At 26.6% G+C, this 24,953-nt stretch overlaps 1 protein-coding gene across 5 annotated transcripts in view; it reads left to right on the forward strand.

Moving 5' to 3' along the window:
• The window catches only part of Patronin (calmodulin-regulated spectrin-associated protein patronin), a 28,341-nt gene extending 4,036 nt beyond the window's left edge, over window positions 1-24,305 (forward strand). For 2 of the 5 annotated variants that reach the window (XM_015507885.2, XM_015507882.2), the window contains exons 2-26: window positions 11,130-11,225; window positions 11,320-11,526; window positions 11,662-11,868; window positions 11,938-12,185; window positions 12,252-12,361; window positions 13,484-13,594; window positions 14,698-14,779; window positions 14,843-15,035; window positions 15,109-15,292; window positions 15,351-15,569; window positions 15,655-15,827; window positions 15,893-16,012; window positions 16,081-16,190; window positions 16,306-16,935; window positions 17,013-17,224; window positions 17,290-17,564; window positions 17,628-17,858; window positions 17,931-18,167; window positions 18,268-18,466; window positions 18,622-18,714; window positions 18,812-18,883; window positions 19,393-19,482; window positions 22,846-23,026; window positions 23,133-23,408; window positions 23,883-24,305. In XM_015507885.2, coding sequence (XP_015363371.2) covers window positions 11,130-11,225; window positions 11,320-11,526; window positions 11,662-11,868; window positions 11,938-12,185; window positions 12,252-12,361; window positions 13,484-13,594; window positions 14,698-14,779; window positions 14,843-15,035; window positions 15,109-15,292; window positions 15,351-15,569; window positions 15,655-15,827; window positions 15,893-16,012; window positions 16,081-16,190; window positions 16,306-16,935; window positions 17,013-17,224; window positions 17,290-17,564; window positions 17,628-17,858; window positions 17,931-18,167; window positions 18,268-18,466; window positions 18,622-18,714; window positions 18,812-18,883; window positions 19,393-19,482; window positions 22,846-23,026; window positions 23,133-23,408; window positions 23,883-24,027 — 4,701 coding nt within the window. In that variant the 3' untranslated portion in view covers window positions 24,028-24,305. The remainder of the gene's footprint in view (window positions 1-11,129; window positions 11,226-11,319; window positions 11,527-11,661; window positions 11,869-11,937; window positions 12,186-12,251; window positions 12,362-13,483; window positions 13,595-14,697; window positions 14,780-14,842; window positions 15,036-15,108; window positions 15,293-15,350; window positions 15,570-15,654; window positions 15,828-15,892; window positions 16,013-16,080; window positions 16,191-16,305; window positions 16,936-17,012; window positions 17,225-17,289; window positions 17,565-17,627; window positions 17,859-17,930; window positions 18,168-18,267; window positions 18,467-18,621; window positions 18,715-18,811; window positions 18,884-19,392; window positions 19,483-22,845; window positions 23,027-23,132; window positions 23,409-23,882) is intronic. The other 3 variants (XM_015507883.2, XM_015507884.2, XM_089218440.1) reach the window with 3 other exon arrangements.
• The last annotated feature ends 648 nt before the right edge of the window (window positions 24,306-24,953 follow it).

Raw genomic sequence — 24,953 nt, forward strand, 5'->3', positions numbered from 1 at the left:
ATAGCCTATTGATGAAAATATTTTCAAAAAGTAATTTAAGTATTTTTTAATTTTTAATGTTTTTTAAATATTTATTTATTATAATATGTAAATATTATACTAAGAGTTAGCCACATTGATTGATAGTTGGCAGAAAAAAATTATTTTGATACCATAGTTTTATTGTTCCATTTTATTATTCTATGATTGATAGTCTTAAAATAGGTTGTTTTTGTTTTAGAAAATATTAAATTTAGAGTGTAAAACTTCCAATACTTTACTTTGGTTGTTGCTTATTTTCTCACTTATTTTATTGGACATATTGTGTAAGGGACAGATTAATGATTATTTTTTATTTTTTATTTAATTTATTACTATTAAAGGCCAAATTAATGAGCCAACTTAAGGTACTAGTACGTGCATCTATATTTATGAGTACCAAATATTATTTACAAATGTAAAGATATAATTTTTAAATAAGGCCTTACATTATTGTATAAATCAGTGATTCCCAATTAGTATTGAGCCGTACGGACCCCTAGCTAAAACTTAAATTGGACAGGGGACTCCTTATTTGTGAAAAATTATGTTTTAATTTTGTTTAGTTAAAAAAATAAAAAAGTAATTATAGGATGATTTATTTTAATTTTACATAAGTATCTTTTTGTAATAATATAAACATTACCTATAAACACAGATTTTCTCAAAAAAATACAATATAGGTAAAGAGATTACACTTGAATTTACATATACCATCATTGAAATATTACCTTTTACAATTTAATTATGAGTTATTTAAATTAGGTATTACATTAATTTTCAATCTCTATGAGACGTGTGAAACCTTTCTTTTTGTCTATTATCTCGTTCGAGTTTGGCCACATGCTTGATATTTTAACTTTTAAATCAGCATCAATATCAAGTTTATTACAATATTTGTCTTTCATATAACTGTAGGAAGAACAAGCTTGTTAATATCTATATGTTGTGCGATAGGGGATCAAATATCTTTTCTCTACCAGTCGCTTTTGATCATTTTGAACAGATGTCCAAAAATTATTTGTCTTTTTATCGTTGAAAATATTTTTCATTGTTCCGTTATTTACTAGATTAGTTAATTCATCTTGTTCCTGTTCGGATATTTTCTATTTTTTCAAAACCACCAAAAAATGGATTTCTTATCCAAGCAGGTTTTGTGTCAGGTTGATGAAAACATTTCTAAATACCTAACAAGTGTTCATATATTTCAATATTACTTCAGTACTACACTACTACACTACCAAAAACCTTATTTACTTCAACTTGTGCAACCCTAGGAGTGCCTGGGAGTCTGCGGACAATCAATTGGGAACCATTGGTATAAATATAAATATTGTATTAACTTTAGTTAGGTACTTTACTGCATCATTATAAATACTCTGCACTGTTCTGTTTATTTGAAAAACAATAATACCGCCTGTAACTATTAATACTGTATGTTTTACCTCATAAGTTATAAAAAGGTGATTTATTGATAAATACTTAAAGTTATATGGGTTATATTATTATATAAATTAAGTTTATACCTTATACTAGAAAATAAAACTTAGCTGGAATTTCTTCATTATTTTTCAAAAAAAACCACAACCTATGTTAAGTTAATACAAGCTTGTTTGATTTATTATTTTTGCGTGAACGGGCATACAAATTGTATGATTATACAAATCATAGGTGGGAATATTCTTTATTGAACAAATTATCAGTGTTTTGATTTTAAAGATCAAAAAATTGATTAAATATTTTCAAAAATAGTAGGAAATATATAAAAAACATCTCGAGTTCTTTATTGGTAATGAATCCATTGCACTTTTATAAGCTTCAATCTATGTAATACAACAAACCAAAAAAAAAAAAACTATTTCAATAAAATGTCTAACTTAAAATATTTAAATTATAAAATTGCCTTGTAAGTTTGACAACTACCAATGTAGGTAATTTTTAGATATTTTTTGATAGAAGTTATTAAATATTTTAATCATTTATCATTACTAAAGCTCAGAAGTTGTAAGAATTTCATATTATTCTATATGTTCCCAATGTATTTATGTATAAAAGACTCAAGCTATTCAATGGTGAGTCGTGAGTTAAAAAATTAAAAATGCATATCTTGTCAATTTTAGGCATAAAGTACATACCTTTTTCTTGATTTTCATATGCTTAATACATAGATATTTAATATTTTCTTAAAATTGTTATCATTTTCTTTCTTAAGCTGGGTATTAATAATAATAATGTAGGTATTTATTGTTATTTTTGAAGTCTACTATTAATTCAAGAACAATAGTGCTATGTGTCTAATTAATTAATCTCTGTCACATTAATATTCTGATGTAAGTAATATCTTTTTTAATTTATTTTTAAAAATTTAAACTAATTTTTCAGTTCAATAAAATATAAAAATGCAAACAATTTTCAGTCCTATTTGAAATATTATAAATTTTTACTTTTACAGTTTTTTTAGTGCAAATTGATTACAACATAAAATTATTTTTTTGTTGAAATTTTGAATTTGAATTAAATTGTTTTGTATATATGGCATTTTTAAAAAAATGTCATGCATATTTTTCCTTTTATAGCTCCTACAAGATCCGACCCCTAATCATTACATTTTGAATATATTATATGGGCATATGGCCTGAATGCTTAGGTTTTATATGTTTTTCCTTTAAAAATTAGAAAAACAATAATACAATTTATTTTAGATAAGATGAACAAAGTATGAAAAAAAAAAATATCTTATTAACGTGTATATTGTCAGTCCTTTATATAACATATATAAAAACTCTAAAAAAAATACATCATACAAATTGCTTAATAATATAAAATTAAATATCATTATTTATTTTAAAAATTATATACAAGATCGGTTATTATTTAAACGTATTTTAAGATGTTATTAGCTCTACATTTTAGAGTCAAATTATTTTTGTATAAATATTTTATAGTATTTATACCTAAATGCAAAACATATTATATTTATGTTTAGGAATTGTTACGACTTGCGTCCAGTTACCTAATATACATTTTGACATAATACTGTCGTAATTTGTTTCAAATGAAACATAATTATTTTTCAATTCCTTTTATGGTATTGCTGTATTTTTTAGTTATGTTTAGATTGTTTAGAAGTTCGTTTAATATCCAGGTTAACGAAACAGATATTATGTTAATTATGACGTGTTATCAGTAGACAAAACGTTATTAATAAAAATAAATAAATAATTTTATTCGTAGAAATACTTTTAAACCCATTTAGTTGGTTGTCAATGAACATTTGGTAGAATTTATCAACATTTAGTTCATAATAGTGATCTTTAACAACAGTTCAAAACAAAAACTTATTTTGTTATTATAATTTATAAATAGTATTTATTTTGGGTTTTTGAACAAATCTTCAACATTAATAAATATAGATTATATCTTAATAATTTAACAATGCTTTATTGATTTTGTGTAATTTTAACTTTGTCATTGTTTGAATGTTTGAACACATTATTATATTAAGTACTATTGATGTAGATATTTTTAAATTATATATCTTCAAACATCTGTAGGTCTGAAAAAATACGAACTACTTTTTAAAACCATAAGCTTTTTTTTTTTTTTTAGTGAAATTTGTCTTGCATAACATAGATTTATGTTACATTAATGTTATTAAATAAACTAGTAGGAGGATACCTACTCTTACAGTCAGAAGGCGTTGGCAATGGAAGTCGTTTTGTGGGGGCCCATGCGGTCCACCACACCTGTCTGTCCATTAATATTATGTTATGGTCTTGGGATATATAAAATTAATCACGAGGAATTTATTATAATATAAAGATATTTTTTCACTCACCATCGCCGGCTCAAAATAAATGTATCGATTTAATATCTACTTATTTATTTATTTTTCTCGGCTTGTGGTGTTAAATAGTGAACATCAAACGATGGAAAATAGGGGTAGAGTCGCATCAGAATAACAATTAACTACCGTTTGTTTAAGGACATCAACTGTGTACGAACTTAGTTCAAGGTCAATAGAAAAAACAGCAGATGTTACCATATGTGATTGTTGTGATTGAATCGTCACGAATGTATTCCCGATTTATATTTTTATATTCGTCTTTCTACAATTTATTAAAATTTAAATACCTATCGCACCTATTATTATGCAAGAAATTTTTCATTTTAAGATAATGTTCATGATATTATTTACTCGTTCTCAATCTCAATTGAGGTCAAAGAGTAGGATGAATTGTTTTAACGTCTACAGATTAGTAGTAGGTAATAAGGCGAACCTTTATAAGTAAGAAGTAATTGAAAAATGAGTGTTAAACTTCGTATTATCAATTTCAAATTCTTACAAATTATCTTTCATAATATTGGTATTATTATACTATTATATTTATACTCTAAGTAGTCCATATTTATTTGTGGAATGTTCCGTATTGGGATTGAGTATTGATTGCTAATCGTTAAATTGAGCGTTTACATAACAATGATTCAAAGAACATTATATTATTATCGAGCTGATACCTATAACACTTATATTAGAATTGAGCTTTTATAAAAATAACAAAAATCATTTTATGATAATCTAAAACTACGGATTATATTAATTAGTAGGATTTAAATGCAAATTACAAATTGTAAAATATGCATTTTATTTACCAAAATATGCAAAAACAAATTTTTATTATTATTTATTATTATTCATAATTTATTATTATTACTTATTAGTTATTACTATTAGTTCATATTTTTATATTAAATATTAGTTTATATTATTACATTAAATATTAGTTTATACTATTACATGCTACTACTTCAAATTTTTAAATACGAACGACGGCGATTTGAACGTAGGATAGATTTATATCGACTAAAACTCCTTTCCTCATCACACGAGGTTATTGGAGCATATTTAAATGACGCGATTTTTGTCCTGGGGTTAAATTAATATTAACATTTTCCTCTTCCTCTTCATATTCACCGTTTATAATGCTACGAATTTTTAAAGGTGTTTTGAATCCTTTATTCTTCTTTATTATGAAATCCATTTTAGTTTTTACCAATTCTGCTACTCTCCCGTTATTTTTATACTATTTATAGAGTTTATATTTCACATTTAAAATAATTTTTAAGCCTTCATCAAGAGATAGTGTTCTTTTTTCAAGATTAGTAATAGCTCTTGTGTGAGAAAACAAAAATTACTTTTTAAATAAGGTAAATCATTTTGTAAATGTTGGTCTTCAAACAATTCTTTTGATTTTATAATTGATTTTGCTTCGTTGTATAAATGTGGTATTACAGATTTGATTGAATCAAAATTATCTGGATAGTATTATAATGCATTTAACCATGTACCCCATCTAGTGATAATCGGTTGTGACGGTAAAGGTAAATCCGGGAATAGTTCACGTAATTTAATAATTTGGCTGGGAACTTTAAAAAATACTTTTTTAACCGTCGCTATTAATTTATCAACAGCAGAATATTCATTTCGTAAACATTCGCTAATTCTATACACCCCATGTGCCAAACATGTTAAATGAATTATATTAGGGAATAACATAGTAAAGGAATCCGCGGATTTCACCATATATGGTGCGGCGACTGCGGCGTCAGAAATAAAAAACTATACTTTATCGTACTTCACTAGTATTTATGCTATTGTATATTTACTATTCAACGGATAAACCAAAAACTATCGATTTCGTGAAGTACCATTTGAAATTAATAATAACTTATAAAAATTCAAAAATTTAAGTTAAAAAAAATCAAATTCTCAAAAATTTATGAATATGCAATTACAAGTATATGCATTATGTTCAAAATATGCAAAAAAAAATTGGTTCTATTTAAATGAGAATAAGCTAAATCGTGGACAAATCTGACAACCAATCAATTTGGACTTAAGGAAAAAAACATGCAAATGCATTTAAATCCTAGCCCTATTAATTAGCTTAGTTAATGTAGTTTACGGGCTTTTACTCTAAAATATATTTTTTTCATAAGGAATTTAATTGCAATTTTTCCATTTACAAAATTTGTTTTTTCCTTTCCTATTATTTTTCAAAAGAGTTAATACATTTAATATATGCATGACTTTCAATTTACTACTGCCCACTAACTTATATTTTTATATAGGTCTAGTTTAGTAAATTAAGTAGGTATTGCATATATATATTGTTCTTCTTAGAACAGACTGGTTCTTCATTACATCTACAAAGATTGTACTGATAGTGTACTAGATATCTACTGAGTTAAACATTGTACGAATTTACAATTGTCTTAACACTTGGTTTTTGGTTTAACTACCAAAATTTCTTAGTACTCCAACATTTTACCGCATGTCAGCATGTATAATAATAAGTTATAACGTTTTGTGATTTGCATTAGCTTAGCTACGTACAGTCGATGTTTATTATTCTGCAATTTCAAGAACACGCGTAATAATATGTCATGTCGTAAAACCGGCTTTTGTTGTACAACAGATCTTCAGACTTCACGAGTTCAGAATTAGATTCTACTATTGTAGTTTCTTAGTTTATATAGTATTCATATTGTAAACAAAAGTTTGTTGTTACCACTTCATTTTTTTTAGTCTGAATAACGTAAAAATTGTTAACATAAAATAACAAGATCTGTTTAAATAAATTATAATTTTAGATTCTGAGCGAAGCGATGAATGTATTGATTTTACCATGATGTGTGTTTTTTTTTTTTTTGTGTCTGTCATCACGTTTTGGGGCAGTAAAAATGCTTCGATTTTTGACTTCAGTACCTCGTTCGATCAGAAAGTGAATCTAGTTGGTACTTTGGGGGGTCAAAAGTAAAAAATTCTTAATACCTTTCTAAATAATTGAGAAAAACAAACTAAAAATTAAGGGAAAACGGGAAATTTTACGCACACTCATTTTTCGACAAAATCGATTTTGGTTTTTGATGTAACATTAAAACAAATGACTATAGATACATGACATTTTCACCTAATGTTTATATAAGTATATTCTATCCACCATGCAATTTTCAAAAAAAATCGACTTAAGTTGAATTATTCATAGGCATTTCAAATTTTCGATCGATATTAGTTTTTTTTAAATTAATATCGATAAAAATTTATTTGTTAGGCAGGAAAGCTTGAAAATTTAATACAAGGCTCTTAACATTATTGTTACAATAGCAGTTGAAAAATAAAATAAATTCATAGTCACAATTTTTTTTTATAAGCATTCAAAGTTTGAATTTTGACAAAATACGTAAAAATCACGAAAATTCACAAATTATTTTAAGCTAGAAATTCATAAAAAATGTTTCTTTTATATCTAAGATTTGAAAATTTAATACAAGGCTCATTATATATTTTTACAATAGCAATTGAAAAATAAAAGAAATATATTGTCACAATTTTTTTTTATAAGCATTTAAAGTTCAAATTTTGACTAAATACGTAAAAATTACGGCAATGTTCAAATTATCTTAGATAGAAATTCATAAAAGTTTTCCTTTTTAATTCTAAGATTTGAAAATTTAATACAAGGCTCCTAACATATTTTTACAATAGCAGTTGCAATATAAAAGGAATACATAGTCACAATTTTTTTTTTACGCATTCAAAGTTTGAGTTTTGACAAGAATATTATGTAAAAATCACGAAAATACAGAAATTATTTTAAGCTAGAAATTCATAAAAAAATTTCTTTTTATATCTAAGATTTGAAAATTTAATACAAGGCTCATAATATATTTTTACAATAAATATTGAAAAATAAAAGAAATGCGTAGTCACAATTTTTTTTTTACAAGCATTCAAAGTTTGAATTTTGACAACATATGTAAAAATCACGAAAATTCGCAAATTATTTCAAACTAGAAATTCATAAAAAATTTTCTTTTTAAATCTAAGATTTGAAAATTTTTAATAATCTATAATATATCCTAGACAGATAAACCGTCTTCGCTCAGAATCGTTTTTTGTATACCATGATATAATATCATTGGATTCAAATTTAATGCCATCCATTACAGTAACCCACTTGTAACCTACTGTACAGCAGAGCGACATACATGACTTACCCGCTTTTTTTAATATTATTTCTATGCATCATACGTAATAAGCGTCATAATTTATAGCAAGTACCTACTATGTTTGCTGTGATACGAACTACGAACGCATGACTCATTTCTGAGATATACGCACATAGAGTTAGATGAGCATACACTTAATATTTTAAAATGCGTAACTTTAAAGTGTTAAAATCTAATATACTCGTATTAGTATAAATAGTAAATAGTTAATACATTATATTTACCTACCTTGTTTTCATGGTGTACATTTTATACAAAAAAGTAATGTATTTAAATTTTAAAACTAGATATTTTCGTTTTGTATATCATAAAATAAATGGTTGTGACATATTACCAAGTATAATAAATTAATAATTAATAGATGCAATGAGTATTAAATTTATTTTAAAAAATCACACAATTAATTGAATTTAAAAAAATAAATATAAATAAACTCTTTTAGATATAAAATTGTGAACACATTGATAATATAGTTGGTACAAAAATATGCATGAATGATGTGTATTGTGTACTTAAATATGAGTGGATGGATTCATGACGTCGATACTATATGTATATACAATACTATCGGTTTAATGCTTTCATGTGTGATTTTTTTCATGATTAGTGTGTTGATTATATGTTTTGGAAATAAAATCCTTGGTGACGTACACGAAAATATAAGATTTAATCACTTTAAAGTTAATCGATATTTGTAGTTGTGAACTTGTGAAGCTAGAAGAGTAACTATACTATATTATACCATCAATAAGAATAATAAGATGCTTGAAAAAAGTTGAATTAGCTTCAAGCATTTCATCTGCTTATTTATTTAAGCCAAGCTGGTTTATAATTGGTGAATGGTCATGAAGTGGGTAATCATTTTTTAATATAAACGCTGCAATAAACGTGTTAGGTATATTAAAATCATTCCACAAGCAGTAACTTGAATCCCGCTAGATAAAATTCATTAGTAGACATATTAGTAGACATAGGCGTAAATTGGGAGGGGGCTTAGGGGGACTTAGCTCCCCAAAAAATGTATAGCCCTCCTTATTTTTTTAAGTCCTCTTTCAATTTTAATTTTTTGTTAGAAACAATAATTTAATTTATTACATCATGTCATAATTCCTAAGCAGAAACCCGATAGGTATATCATGTTAAATTAATATTAAGATGTTATTATTTATTTACTTATTAATAGGTAATTGAATTAAATTTTGTTTGGTTTTATTAAATAAATAATTTTAAAGTATTTATATACATGTTTTGAAATTGTTAAATTTAGATGTAGATGGTGTGGGGGGACAAAACTCGGGCTTGTTCTAACGTTCTATGGATGAAACTTATAATTTATAATCGTAGACCGTAGTTCCCCCCCCCTTCTAGCAGGCCAAATTTACGCCTATGTTATTAGAACTTCTTCCTATAAAAATTAAAACTAGTTTATATAAATATCTTCATATTTTGAAAACACTTAACTCTTCTTGAAATTGTTTTAAGAATGCAATAAAATTTATTAGGTACAAATAAAAAATAATAATGCACCACTATCTTGCGTGAAAATATATTAAGCTCTCCGTCTCCAATGCCTACCTAACACCGGGTTTTTGTATCTTAATTATGTTTACATAAAACTTTAATTTATAGTAGATCCTTAAATAAGGTAAATATCTCAATAGCAAAGGTGACAGGGGTAGCCAACATGAATACGTCCACGAGCCACGTGGATAAATATATTTTATAATTTTATTGTTAATAAGTAAATATTGTTTTTTTTTTTAATAAGACGAGTCGCATACGAGTATGACACAATCCGCAAGTTGGCCACTCCTGTTCTATAGTGATACTTTGATAATTATTTAAGTTCGTATTAAGAGTTAATATTTATAATACCAAAAATTAAAAAATATAAAAAAATAATTTTTGACCTATTGGTCCTACTTCAAAAAAATTCTGGCGCCGCCCCTGAAAAATCGGTCAGAATCTCAGAAAAACAATAATAGTGTACCTATCAAAAATATATTTATGTTGAAAACAAAAATAAGGTTTATTCGTGTAACGTGTAAGAGGAAGCAACACAGACATTTTTTTGTCTCTGTCTTACAAGTGCGTAACATGCCAAATTTACGCTCAGCAGATTCACTTTAATTTTTAAACTTACAAAGTAAATCTTGATCGGCTGAGCTTAAATTTGCTATGTTACGCACTTAAGCACTTTTAAGACTAAGACAACAACATTGCCCATGTAGCGTCCACTTATTACGACATTTACGCACTTAGAAAATTGCTTATTTAGAAAGGTTTGTATCAAATCTTCGTAAAGCGAATAATGAGCAATATTGAAACCATAAACACTTAGTGGAATTTTTGAACTCAAATTTTCTATGTTGTATCTATAATTTGTAAGATAGAGACAACATTATTAGCAACTATAATTAATTTTCTAGGGACTTATACATTTTGATTTTTTTTTTCACTTATTCAACTATTGGTATAATAACAGAAAAACTCTGAAGTACCGAAAATACCCTTGAATAGTCACTTAAATATTTTTTTACAATAGTTAAAAATAAAATAGTGACAGAAGTAACATAGATTTGTATTTCTGATTTTAGTACTGATTTCCTTTGAGTATATTTGTGTGCTTTAATTATGAACTATTTTATAACAATTGTTTATGTTCAAAGGTAGAATCATACAATATTATAGAATCTGAAATATGTAAAACTATAGTTAATTTATTTTAACAATTAACTTAGTGTAATATCCTTAAACATTATCATTTAAGCTTTATCCCAATTATGTATTATTTTTATTACATATTTTACAGTGTTTTATCCTCAAATGTTAATTGTTGTTAATTATTTTAAATACCTTTTAACTTAATACTATAATGATTATAAAAAAAGGATAATGTTAAATAATTTAAAGTTCATATAAATTTCGATTTTAAACTGATTGGTTTTATTATTTTTATACCATACTTAATTTTTAATGTTGTATGTTGAATGGTAATAATTGTTCATAAGGATTTAACATTATTTTTCTTTTTACAGGCTAAACAAAGAGCTACAATAAAATGGCTTCTATCAAAAGCATACAATAATAGAATTCCAGAAAATGTTATTGAGCCATTTTATAAAGATCATGATGTAAGTATAAAATACTCTTATATTATAAGTATTTTTGATTTATATTTTTTAAATGTTATTATTAATTTAGTAAATATATATATTTTTTATGTAGAATCAAGAGCATTTAAAACCACCTTTGGTTCATTCTTTAGCTAATGCTGAACTTTATTGTCTGGCATTAGGAAATATATATTCTGATCCAAATTATCACAATCTCAATCACTGGGGAGTTATCCAAGCTTTGAATAAAAAGGGTGTAACTGTAAATGATCCTTCAGTAACAGAGACTGTTCTAATTCAAACAACTCCTTTAAAACTTGTAAGTTTTTGTGAGAATTATTTAAAAAATATTTGTAAATTATTGATAAATTATATATTATTAGAATTGAATGCTAACTTTTTTTACTTTAAGTTAATAATATTATTTTTGTATTAATGTTATTAATTTGTAAAGAGTGCTCACATGGCAATAATGGAAGCTGTTATGACATTGTATGCAAAAGAAGTAGCAACACCTAATCGTGTGATGGCTGCTATACAAAGACTGAATCATGTTCCTCACAGAACCACTATTGTAATGCCTGAAGATATTGAAAAAGCTATTTTATTATGGGTTAATCGTACTGTTGAGGCTTTAAAACATCGAATATCAAGTTCAATGGTTAGTATTTTTCAATACTTTTTCACTATTGTTTTTTTCAAATTAATTTAATTTGGTATATAAATCTAGGAGAATTCGTCTGTACCCGACATTTCCCCGGTGAACGATTTCCATGAAATCAGTGATGGTGCAGCTATAGCAGCATTGATATCTTTTTATTGTCCCGATGAATTGCCTTGGCAGTATATCACTGTATCTAAAGCACCGACATCTACAGACTGTATAAAAAATTTCAGTGTTATAAATGAATTTTGTGATCACAGTTTACCTTTTAGCATATTTCACATGAGGCCACAAGATGTGTATTATATAAGAGGGTAATAATATGATTATAATTGTATCATGTTTATTAGAAATACTTATTTATGTCTCTATTTTTACAGATCTATGAAAACAAATTTGATTGCCTTTTTTGCTGATTTGTTCAATGTTTTGGAAATACATCCAGCTAAATGTGTCAGTTTTAATCAGGGTAGAAATGATTTGGCAGACGGTAATTTTAATTTTAAATTTTATTTTTGCAAATTATTATTTTGTGGACGTGGAATTAGAATACTATCTTTTAATAATTGTTATGCTTATGAATGGCTGAAGTGTGAATATAAGAAATCAGATAATTTATTAAAAACTATTACACACACATTTTCATTTCAAACACCACCAGCATTTCATAATTTATTTTTGTTTTTCTAAAATTGTTAATATTTTTATGCTTATATCTATATGCTGAGATCTAGATATATTATTTTATTCTATTTGATAAAAAAAAAAAAAAATTAAACTTAGTATTTGCTATTCACATTTTAAGATGGACATTTTTTCTACAAACTTTAATATACAGCATTAAAGAAAATAATTACATAACTATATTAATACTATGAATAACAAAATTTTTAAAAACTTTTGATTATTTAAAAAAAAATAATGTATTTTAGTTAAAAACTACATATTATAATATACTATAGTAACAATAATATCAATCAATCAGTCATATTATGCAGTCAAAATGATATTAAATATAATTTTACATTTAACATGATATGATTAAAATATTTAAAACAATTCAAGTAATATTAGTTAAGTTTTCACAATTCATATTAAGAACAAATATTATATTATTAAATATTAATGTTATTAATCAACATTAATCTTTTTAAAACATTATTAAATTTAATTACACGTCCACAGTTTATATATTATTTTTATACATGAACCACTATCTATTTATTGTTAATTTTAGTTCCAATTCAGATTTTTATTACAGTTATTAATTTGGAAATAATAGGTTAAAAAATTAAAATCTTTACTGTTTGTAATAAAAAATTTTACAATGTGAAATAAAATTTTGATATCTGATTTGATAAATTTAATAAATTATTTGTATATTCAAATTTATATGCAAATATTTTTGAGATAGATGAATTTCTGCATGATTGTCATTCTAACCTTAAGTTTATGATTGGACGAATGGATTTAATATTTTTAACTTTTTAACCAACAATTAATACATTATACGACTATAATAAATAAAATAATACAAAAAATGGGGTTACATAAATATATCTGATATAAAAGGTACAAACCATTATAGAATTTTTTTTGCTTGTGGTGATAGCATATCCGAGAAATATCCACGGAGTAGCACATAAACGTTTGTTACCTCAAGCAATTTCTGTTATACCGGATCTCCGCAGTAATTTGGATTCACATTCAACAGGGTTTACAGGTATCTGAATATTATTCGAGTTGGTTATGAGTTATTTTTGTTTGTGTATTTATGCCTCTAAAATTCAATTATCACCGCATAGCTTTGTTTGTGTTTTTTACACCTTTTTTTTTGTTATGTTGAATTTTAGATCTTTTTCCAAGATCAAATTTGGATAATGTAAATACCTTAATATAATTGTTGAGGTTGTTAATGTGTGGTTCTATTAACAGTTTGCTAATGTTTGCAATTATAATTTATGTGATACAGAATATAATACTAAAAATAGAATTAAATTGAAGGTTTAAAATATTTTTATACTTCTGCATGTTACTCTGATGTTACTCTGTGATGTTTTGTATAGCATTTTGAATTTTGGTAAATGTTATATAAATAAATAGATTAGTAGAGTCTTATTTATTTCTAAAAGAAAACGTTTATTTTATATTCATATAAAATATTATATTTATTCATTGTTTTTTTATAAGTTTTATAGAAAATATTTTATAAATATTTATTATTACTCATTACCCATTTTTACTTGCTCATAAAGTTATAAATCATATTGTTTTAAAAAAAGTTTTGAATAATAATTTCCTTTTAAAAGTAAAAAAAATTTTTATACTAGTTAAATTTGTAAATTCAAATTTACCTATAAAATAAATGTTATAAAGCAATTGAAGTTGCTACATTTTAATAGAAAAAAAAAAAATGTTTTTTCTAATTCATATCATATGGGTGTATTTACTATTTAAAAAAACTTATGTACGCCTTTATACTATCCAAGACATGTACTATAAATTATTAATTCCTTGGATACGTCAATCATTAAAATATTGATATTAAATTAGAAAATAACTCTTATAACATAAAAATTATTTTCACAGATAGAGACAAATTGATTAATTTGATTTGTTGAACATTAATGTAAAACAGACAAATGAACAAATTTTAAAATTATTTGAAAGTTATATTTTTTGTTTTGTTTATGATGTACTTAAATTATATTTTTTATGTAGTTAAATGTTGTGAAGTTATATATGTTATACATATTGTTTATTTCTTATTTAATTAATACACTTAAATATTATTGTTGCAAATATTTATGCAGTATTTTGTCTTAGGCATGGCACATAACAATTCTGTGAAAAAAGTTTCAAATACAATAACACCTCAACCGCCTCAAGACGGAAAAAAGAATAGCCGGTATTTAATGAATTTTGAAAAATTATATTTCACATTTTTATTTTAATACTTACGAGTTTTTAGATGTAATGGTGAAGAACAATTTGTCGTTCATCGAAATCGTTCTGTCCTTACCTTAAATTCAATGTTAAATCCCAGTAATGGTGATTCTAATAATGATGTAGCAGCAGGCAAACCTACACACTGGGAAGACACGAGAAAACAATCATATGCTGGTCGACGATCACGAAGAAATTCATTTTCTGAAGACTCTCAAGTATGTATTGCATTATTAACTAGCTCTAAAACTATGAAATTATTAATTTAATTTGTATTTTAATTTTAATTAGTTAACAGTTGAAAACTTTGGAGGATCACAAGATAATTTACATTTTCTCGGTCGAAATCCAGACAAAGAACCGGCAATACATGTTGCACGAAAAGATAGCATTAGCAAAGTAACTAATTCTCATTCTCAAGAAAATGATAGTTCTGGTGTTCTTAATCTATTACAACACTCCAATACTAGTCCTGGTACTTAATATTAGCCAATTAAATCTATGAAACGACATTAAAATATTCCAAATTTTAGCAATGTCAAGGGTTTCTAGTGATGCATCAAACAATAGCCAAGGACTTCAACGGATGTTGTATGACAGTTTTGACGATGTAGAATCTATTATTCAACCACCAATGCCCACACTTAAACGCAGTTTGTCATATGTTGATACTACTTCACAACCCATAAATCCATCTAGTACAACTACATGGTTACAACAAAGTTCTTCATCTGCTGCTCACAGTGATCATGGTAATGCTATTTAACAATTTAGTCTTAAAATCATTATTTTCACCAACACATATTTTTTTAAATATTATGATTTAAATTTTTATAGGAGATGATTCTGAAAGTGACGGTTCTGTTATGAGTTCACAATTGCTCAATATAAAATTAAAATTAGAAGAAAAAAGGCGACAGATTGAAAACGACAAACGTAAAATGGAATCTCTTATGAATCGACAAAGACAACAAGTAGGAAAAGCTGCATTCTTCCAAGCTGTCACAAGGGTAATTTTTAAAAGTTTACATATTTGTTGATAAAAATATCCAAATGTTATGTGTTTGGATTTTAGAATAAAAATGGTGGTAGAAATTTACAAAGCCCTGATTCAAACTATAGCAGAATGATGTATAGTGACGGTAATATTTCACCATCTTCCGTTAAAACAGCTCAGCAGTCTTTTTCATTTCAGGTATTTGTTTAAAGTTTTGTTATTTAATATTTAAGTTTATAATACTAATAAATAATTGGTTATAAAAGGATAATGGGATGGAAAGTAAATGGTCTGATCGAATGAGTCAATACACCGATGATCGCAAGACACCTGATTTAGATCACATAAATACAGAAGATTACAATACCTTATCCAAGTAAATATCATTACTTTAATGTTTTTTTCATTTTCTAATAAACTTTTATTTTTAATTACATATATTATATGTAAATATATACACTGTAATTTATAAATTTGTTTAAATAATTCAGAATGCATTCAAATTATCAAGAAATTCAAGCAGACCTACAATGTTTAGCTAATCAACAAAATCAAATGCACCATAACAGTTTACAGTCTGAAATGATGCAGCATTATCCCGGTATCCAGTCATTGCAACAAGTTTATCAAAATAATCATTCTATTCACCAACCTCAAAATTACTTAATCAACCGCCATCAAGGTAATAACTGTGTAATGCCCAATGGACAAATGATTCAACATATGGATCATAACAACACTGATAATAATCAACAATGGCACAGTCTTATGAATCACAATCAACCACCAATGCCAGCGTTTAACAATTATAATCAACCACAACATACACAATACCAAAATCAGCAAGGTTATGTTAATCAAAGACCTGTTTCTTCAAACACATTGCCAAATCCTAATTTATACTCACCAGCGGACAACCATTATTTACCACAAGATCCGTATGAACAAATAATGCCACCTAACAAGGAAACGCAATCCCAACAGTTTTTCTTACACAACAACCAACAACAACCTCTACAGCAACAACAACAACCACAACAACAAAAATTCAGAAAAAGTTGGGACATTTCATCATCACCACAGACATTTGCTCAAGAATCTCAAAATGTTTGGAATGGCAGGTAAATATTTCATAACCTTGTTGAAATGTTTTGGCTATTTGAAACATAATTTTAAATTATAATTCAATTGTTTTTAGTCGCACAATACCAAAATCTTCTCAACCGTCGTCATTAAGTGGGTCGCCACGTCAAAAGTCTGAATTTGCTCTGTTAAATAGGTCTGGTGTTAAAACTAGTCCTTCATCGCCAGTTCCTCCTCCTCGTCGTAATTCTAATCATGTTGTAAGCCACTCTCAAATGCCAACTCCATCCATTGATGATATGCAACCTCAAAGTATTTCATTCATTGGTATGTTTGTAATATATATCAAGTGTCAGGCAAAAAATATCTTTTGTATTTACTTTTGATTTTAGGCAATGATGCAAATAAGTCGGATCTTGACCTTTCCGAAAGCTTGAATAGAATTCAAATTACGTCCGGGCATAGAACATATAGGATACCATCTCCTACACGAACACATATGCCAATTAATCGAAATTCCTTCAACGACAATAATACCTCTATATCCAACACTAGTCAAGATACATCTGCAAACACATCTGATAAAGGTTTTTATGTCTCATTTGAGGATGAAGAAACACCTAAACGACCTAAACCTCCATTAAGAATGAAGAAAATTGTATCAAAAGTATATCATTATTGTTGTGATGTAACAAATAAATAAAATATAATTAATGTGTTTGATTTACAGGAGAGAAATTTGACTCAAGTGTTAAACAATTCTGTGTCGCTAAACAACTTAGATATTTCCCCTAGACATTTTAATTCTTCAACAATTGCCAAGTCCAAAGAATTTTCTACTCCAGTAAGCAAATCTGCTTCTGAATCTGCAGTGTTGCAAAACTCAAATAGTAAAACCAATCATTCCAAAACTTCAACTTCTGGAGTTGAGCTCATTATTGAAAACCAAAATCCAGATCCTGTATGTATATACTTTTAAAAGTTGTCTTTTGTCTTTATGTTACAAAGTATATTAATTTATGTTGTATTAAAGGTAGCCATTGATGAGATGGAAAAGAAAAAAGAAAGAATTCTTTTATTGTCATTACAGCGAAGACAACAACAAGAAGAAATTAAAAACAAAAAAGAAATTGAAGCACAGAAAAGAAAAGAAAAAGAGAAAGAGAAAGAAGAAATGAAACTTCGCAAGAAAGAAGAAGAAAAACAGAGAAGGGCAGTGATACTAGAACAATATAGAATTAAAAAGACTATTGAAGAAGCTGAAAGAGAAGTTAGTTGCAAGAAATAATATAGTTGTCATTGATATAAATTCTTATTTTTTTTTTTTTTTTTACTTAATTTATTACTTATGATTGTTTTTGTATTATAAGGGAAAAACTGTTGATAAAGAACTTTTGAACTCGTTGAAAATTAATAACAATCATACTATGGGTGGCCCTCCAAGGTTACGGAGTAAAATGCAGAGTGGACGGCCTCGACCAAAAACTATACATGTTGATCGGAGTGATACTCCTGATGGAACAATGACACCATCTCGAGGGAAAAAAGGTTCAATCACAAATCTTGCTAGTGAGTGTTATTTTTATTGTTTTTTTTAACTCTTTATAACAACATTCCTGTATTCTCACGCTTTATATTTTTTGATGTTTTTTTTTTTTATTTGATCTTTATTTGGTTTTTTTGTTTAACACTACTAAACTATAAATGTTATTTTGTGCACGTAGCATTGAACTCACAAATTAGACGAGATTATTACCGAGGATCACAAGACTGCTTAGCCGAAACGCGGCGAACATCAACTTCCTCTCTTTACTCAGGTATGTTAATTTTAAATGTTCCTGGGTCACAATTACAAATCAGGTTGCATCTGTTTGGTGCTTATAAGTATTTTCCCCAACTTCTTTTGTTGTTTAGACTTGACTGATGAAGGGAAACTCAATACTCCAAGAAATTTGGATCGTCATGGATCTTACAAAAATTCTAGAGGTTAGTATTTTTTAATATTGTCCTATGTGTGTAAACAGATTTGTTTTTATATATATATATTAGTCGTCTATAGTTTGCTTGCTAATTGTATATTTTGCTCTTATAGCAATGTTGATTACAAGATGTTTGTGTATGTGTGGCATTATGCTTGTTTAAGCATACTGTATCATAAATATTTTAATTATTACTGTTTGGATTATTTCTATTTGGGCTTTCAAATTTAAATTTAATAATTATAATGCAAAAAAACATAATTTCGTTTTAATTAATTTAATTTTTAAAGATAAGAATTCAATCTGTTTCAATTTAAAAAACAACTTGTTATTAAATTTAGTTTTATATTTTATAATATTGATGAATTTATTTTATTCCAAAATCTAAAGAGTTCTAATATATTGCAAGAATCTTGGATAAATAATTTTATAAATTTTTCTATATATGCTGTAGTCTTAGGATGTAGTACTTGTTTTACAAAATGTTGGTAGCATGTTTGGCGAACGTTTTTACAGATTCTTCTTTGGACAGAACAAAGCGTAAAACAAATTTTGGATACTACAATAGTGCACCTCGTAAATCCAGTTCTCTCATGAATTTGTATGGTAAGCTAAATGTAAAAAAAAAAAAAAAATGGTGAAGGTGAAGATCAATTAGCATGATAATCTTACATCAAAAACATACAAATATGGTGGTGGTGGATATCTATGTTGAGTAATCTCAATTCAAAGTTTAGAAATAACTATTTTGACTATCAGCGCATAAGTATAATTATATTAAAAATTGTTTGTTGTAAGTCAAAGAAATTATATGCATACATAAATTAATGTAGTTCATTAGCTATATTATTCATCAATTACATAAAATATAAAAGTATTTGCTATTGTTGTAAAAAAAAAAAAATACTTTTATTGTCAATGAGTATTTTTTTACCATCAACTATTGAAATGTTTAATGATAAGTTGACATCAGAAATTTATCTGCAAGTACATGATAATGATTGTAATACTAACTTTCAAACCAGCTATACCTAAATGATAAAAATAAAAATGGTATTAATATAGTTTTAGGTGTTTTATCATCCTATTCAAAATGATCTACTTAATTAACAATTATTCTGCTTAATGAACAATTATCTACTTAATATTAATGCTCAGTACAGATAAACCGCTTGCATGTTGCTAAAACATGATTAAATGCATGTTTCAGTTAATACTACAATAATGTTTTTTGTTTTCCTTGATCATAATCATAGTTCAAAACTTCATGGTCTTTATTTTATTTTTTTTGTTAATCATCTTTATTGTATATAAGGTATACTTTAAGATGTTGTATAGCTAAATACAGTGAAAACTCTCTATAACAAATCTGAAGGGGCCATGTGATTTCTTTCATTATTGAGAGTTTTTGTAATAGAGAGTAATTAATAGGTCTTAAATCAAACCGACCATTACAAGTTAACTTAATGTTATTTACTTACAGAATTTTTTTGTTGTAACGAGTTTTGTTATAAAGATTTTTCACTGTATATTTATTTTTTATTTTAGGTAATGCATACACTTATTATTATTATACTTAATTTTATATTTTCTTGACGCTTTGGATTGTTCAGTAATTTTTAATATGTTTCTACAAACTACAAATTAGTTGAGACTTAAAAAAATAATATGTATAATAATGAAATATGTATTTAAACTTAAAATATTTCTTAAGTATTAAATAAATGTTAGTGTATCAATGACCATAGATTTTTTTATGTTTAAAGCCAATTTAATATTTATTATTTACTAGTTAAAACATAATTTAACTAGAAAACATATAGTATTTTATTTTAGGTTGATAATTTGTTGCATATTTTTTTTTTTATTCTATGAAGGCAAATAATCTTTATACCTAGTTAAATATTCTATAATTTTTTTTTGTTAGGATATAGGATATAATAACAGTTCACAAAAATTGATTTAATTTTTTTGTTTCTAACATCTATGACCTAGGTTTTATTAAATTTTAATCTATATCATTAACAAATAGGCCTTTTATGTTTTAGAATTGCATATTTTTTTAAATGCTCCTAATTGTAGCAAAGTATGCATAAGTACATTTTTGTCGTTAGTTATAATGAAAATATTAAATTATTATTTGAAATTTTGTATTTTATTAATATCAATGCAATTTTTTTAAATTTTGTCTTCTTTATAAATTTAGTTGGCGGTTTAGTTTATCATAAAATATTATAACGACTGTTTCTTGTGTATAAATAATTTCAGTCGATAAGCTATAATGACTAATTACTGCATCATAAAAATCAAAGAATGTTGTTTCATATAATACTCACCATCACCTACCTTCCTACAGTATTTAGGTTTAAAGAAATAAAAATTATAATACTAATTTAAATGGTTCTGGATAATAATTTATAATAAGTGAACCGATTATTTTACTTGGTCTATAATTCTTGCCAAAAAAATATGCATCCTTATAATATTACTTACATTATATAATATTATATTTATGTTACTGTCAATGATGTAATTTATGTAATATTATAACGTAAATTCCTAGCTTTTATGATTAATGCCCAATACCATTGGGCGATATCATCATTATGTTTTGTTACTATTTTTAGAATTATTACTAAGGAATTTCCTTAATGTACTATACTGGTAGAAAATTATGATAATTTTGTATAGCAAAATATTTAAATTGGGTTAGATATGTAATATGATGCTGCACAGTCCATAATACAATTATTTGATTATATTGTACTGGTTACTAATTAAATTTAAATATTATGTTATATTTATATGTAATGTGGCATGTGCATTGGTAATCGTGCATGTATACAAATATTATAACAAAATAACAATAAGTCATCATTTGTCCGTCATGACTGTTTAAATTGTGTATACCTACTACAGTAGAATTTCGGTTATCCGGCCATTAGATAATCCGATACGTCCAATAATTCGGCTATTTCAATCTATATCTGTCAAATAACCATACAAATATAATATAACATATAGATAATTTTTTGAAACCTGATTCATCAAAAGGCACACAGTATGTAGATAATAAATTAGTATGTATCATGAGTGTATATATAATTGATATGTTTTAATAAAATACATTAATAGGTTATTCGTTTTTTTATATAAGTAAAAACATAAAATTTTATAAGCAATAATGTATTTTTATGTGAACCCCCATTAATCCGGTGTTTTCGTTAATCTGGCAATAACCCTGGTTTGATAACTGTCGGATTACTGAGATTCTACTGTATATGAATGTATTATGTATCCGATTGACGACCATCTTTTACATAACACAGTACGATTTTCGACAAATCACTATGTCTAAAAGTATGTTATTGTTTGTACTGATTGTATACATCGATTTTTCGACTCAGACCCGTTTCTAAATCAATGATCAAATTCAATAAACACATCAATTATAATTGAAAAAGCAGGAGTTTTCCTAGAAAATATTGCTAAATGCATCATTAAAGTAATGTTCATTAGCGTTTTTTACAGTCAATTCTTATACAGTCTAATGTTATCGGAAGTATTTTTTTTTACTAATCTATGCCAAGGTTATCAAATGAAGTGGCATGAGGTTATTTTTGATGGCATCGAAAAACTTACATTTGTCCATATATATTTATTGTTTTATAAGTAACGACACTGCTGAACATATTCTTTTTTATATTATACATTTGCACGTTTAAAAAAATCTATTTGTCATCCTGGGTCTACTGGTCTAGTTATTAATGTTAAGAGGACAACACATGTGGTTGTGTCGTCCTCTTAATTTGTTACGTATTACAATCTTTGACGGTAACATATTATTATTATTATACCTACTTATACACACGTGGACATGCATTTCTTTGTTTCACGTGGTTAGTCTGTGGTGTGCTTCTTATACCTATCAATATATTATTAATTTTTTATGTAAATATTAATTTGTAGGGGGTTCAAGCTGCGACCAAGACAGTATGCTATACCGGTGTGGCGACACGGATTCAGGATTGGGACGTGCCACGCCGCCAAGGAGAGCAGCATCGCCATCCGGTCCAGGGTCTCTACCTGTCCGTAGAAAGTTCGATGATGCCGCGAGTGAGAGCGGTGGTAGCGATTACAGTGGCCCTAGGTATATTTTTACATTCGTATTTTATCTATGGATACGTGAAAGATACGTGGTAAATTCAATTCTCGTCTTAAACTAAACTAACCGTTTTATTCCGTTTTCACTGCAGGCTCTACAAACAACCTGTGACCAAGTCCAACCGCGGTATCATACTGAACGCGGTAGAATATTGCGTGTTCCCGGGTGTAGTGAACCGGGACGCCAAAAAGCGGGTACTCGAGGAGATCAACCGGTCCGAGGCCAGGCACTTTCTGGTGCTATTCCGGGACACGGGCTGCCAATTCCGCGCCCTTTATCTGTACTACCCTGAGAGCGAGGAGGTAGCCAAACTCTACGGCACCGGCCCACGAATAGTCACCGATCGCATGTTTGACAGGTTTTTCAAGTGAGTCGAATCAGTAAAAAGTAAAACAAAATTGATAATGAATTATTCGTTTGCAATAGCTTTCTGTATATGGTCGTTGACTACCAATATTTTACACTGTAAAAAATATTTTTTATTTACATACGAAAAAACAGCTCTGTAAAATAATTTTCCAAATTCGGAAATGAATCTTAAATATATAAATTTATTCTAATGCAATAATTATAATTTATAATTATATAAATCTCGCAGTTGAACAAGTGTTTTTATTAAAATAAAGTTTTCTTGATTTAAATTAGAAATTATTTTTATTTTTCATGACATTTATGCGTATATTATTATCATAGACGAAAATTTGCAATTAAAATTCATAACTATGTTGCACGTTGTAGTAATTGTCATTCGGAAATCAATTGTGTTAGCCCGGAAAACAAACACGACGTTATTTTTAATAATGTTATTATGCATTAATGATTGTCTCTTATTTTTTTACAGGTATAATTCGGGTGGAAAGTGTTTTTCGCAAGTGCACACTAAACATCTGACTGTCACCATCGACGCGTTTACCATACACAACAGTTTGTGGCAGGGTAAAAAAGTGAATTATCCCAATAAAAAAGACATGACGCTAGTCGTTTGATGTAACACCGGGGCCGCCGGCCCGGGCAGTCGTTGTCGTTAGTTCGTTTAAATTGTATTATTATTATTTAGGATAAAATATAAAAACCCGCCGTATTACTTGTACGGTATACAATATAATATTATGTTGTCCCGCCGCTTACCAAATGCCTAGCGCCAGTGATTTCTTTACAGTTTTCGTTTAACTTAAATCTTAATATTATTTCAGCTATCGTTTAGCATGTAGTTATTAATGTTTATAGTGTAAGAAGAAATTATAGTCGATAATAATAACTACTACCTACCTACCTACCTTTTAATATAATATATATTTATATAAATATTAATATATATTTAATAATACTATAATGATTTAAATTTTAATCCTCGCGGAAATTAAAAAATATATATTGTTGAAAAGAAATATTATTTTGTACGCATTTACAACTGCTATTTGTATTCATTGTTGTATTAAGGAATTTTTTTTTATAATCTGTACGTCCGTTGTGATTTATTAAAATTGTATTATTAAGTATATTATAACTAACATTTGGATATTTTTTACTCAAACCATATGTTGCGTTCTGGTTTACTTATATATATTGTGTGAGTGTTGTAATAGTATTTTTGTGTATACATTTTTAAGAAAATTATAAAAATTTAATAATTTTTTCTTTTAAATATTTACATATTTTATGTATATTGTGGTAAATAAAATTGCCTTTAACCTACAATTTTCATATAGTTTATAATATTAGGCAATGGCGCTATTAGCATTCGGTAAATAATTGTTTTTTTCGATATAATTTTTTTTTTTTTTGAAGAACAAAATAAGTTTGATCATTTTTATTTATGTTATATTAAATTATATATTAAAATGTGTCCATCTACTTATGTCTTATCTTATTGTCTATAAGATACAATTTTTGCACATATCGAACTATTGTT

This window comes from Diuraphis noxia, unplaced genomic scaffold (genome assembly GCF_037042655.1).
Source record: "Diuraphis noxia isolate RWA-SAM2 unplaced genomic scaffold, SU_Dnox_SAM2 contig0001, whole genome shotgun sequence".
Lineage (NCBI taxonomy): Eukaryota > Metazoa > Arthropoda > Insecta > Hemiptera > Aphididae > Diuraphis > Diuraphis noxia.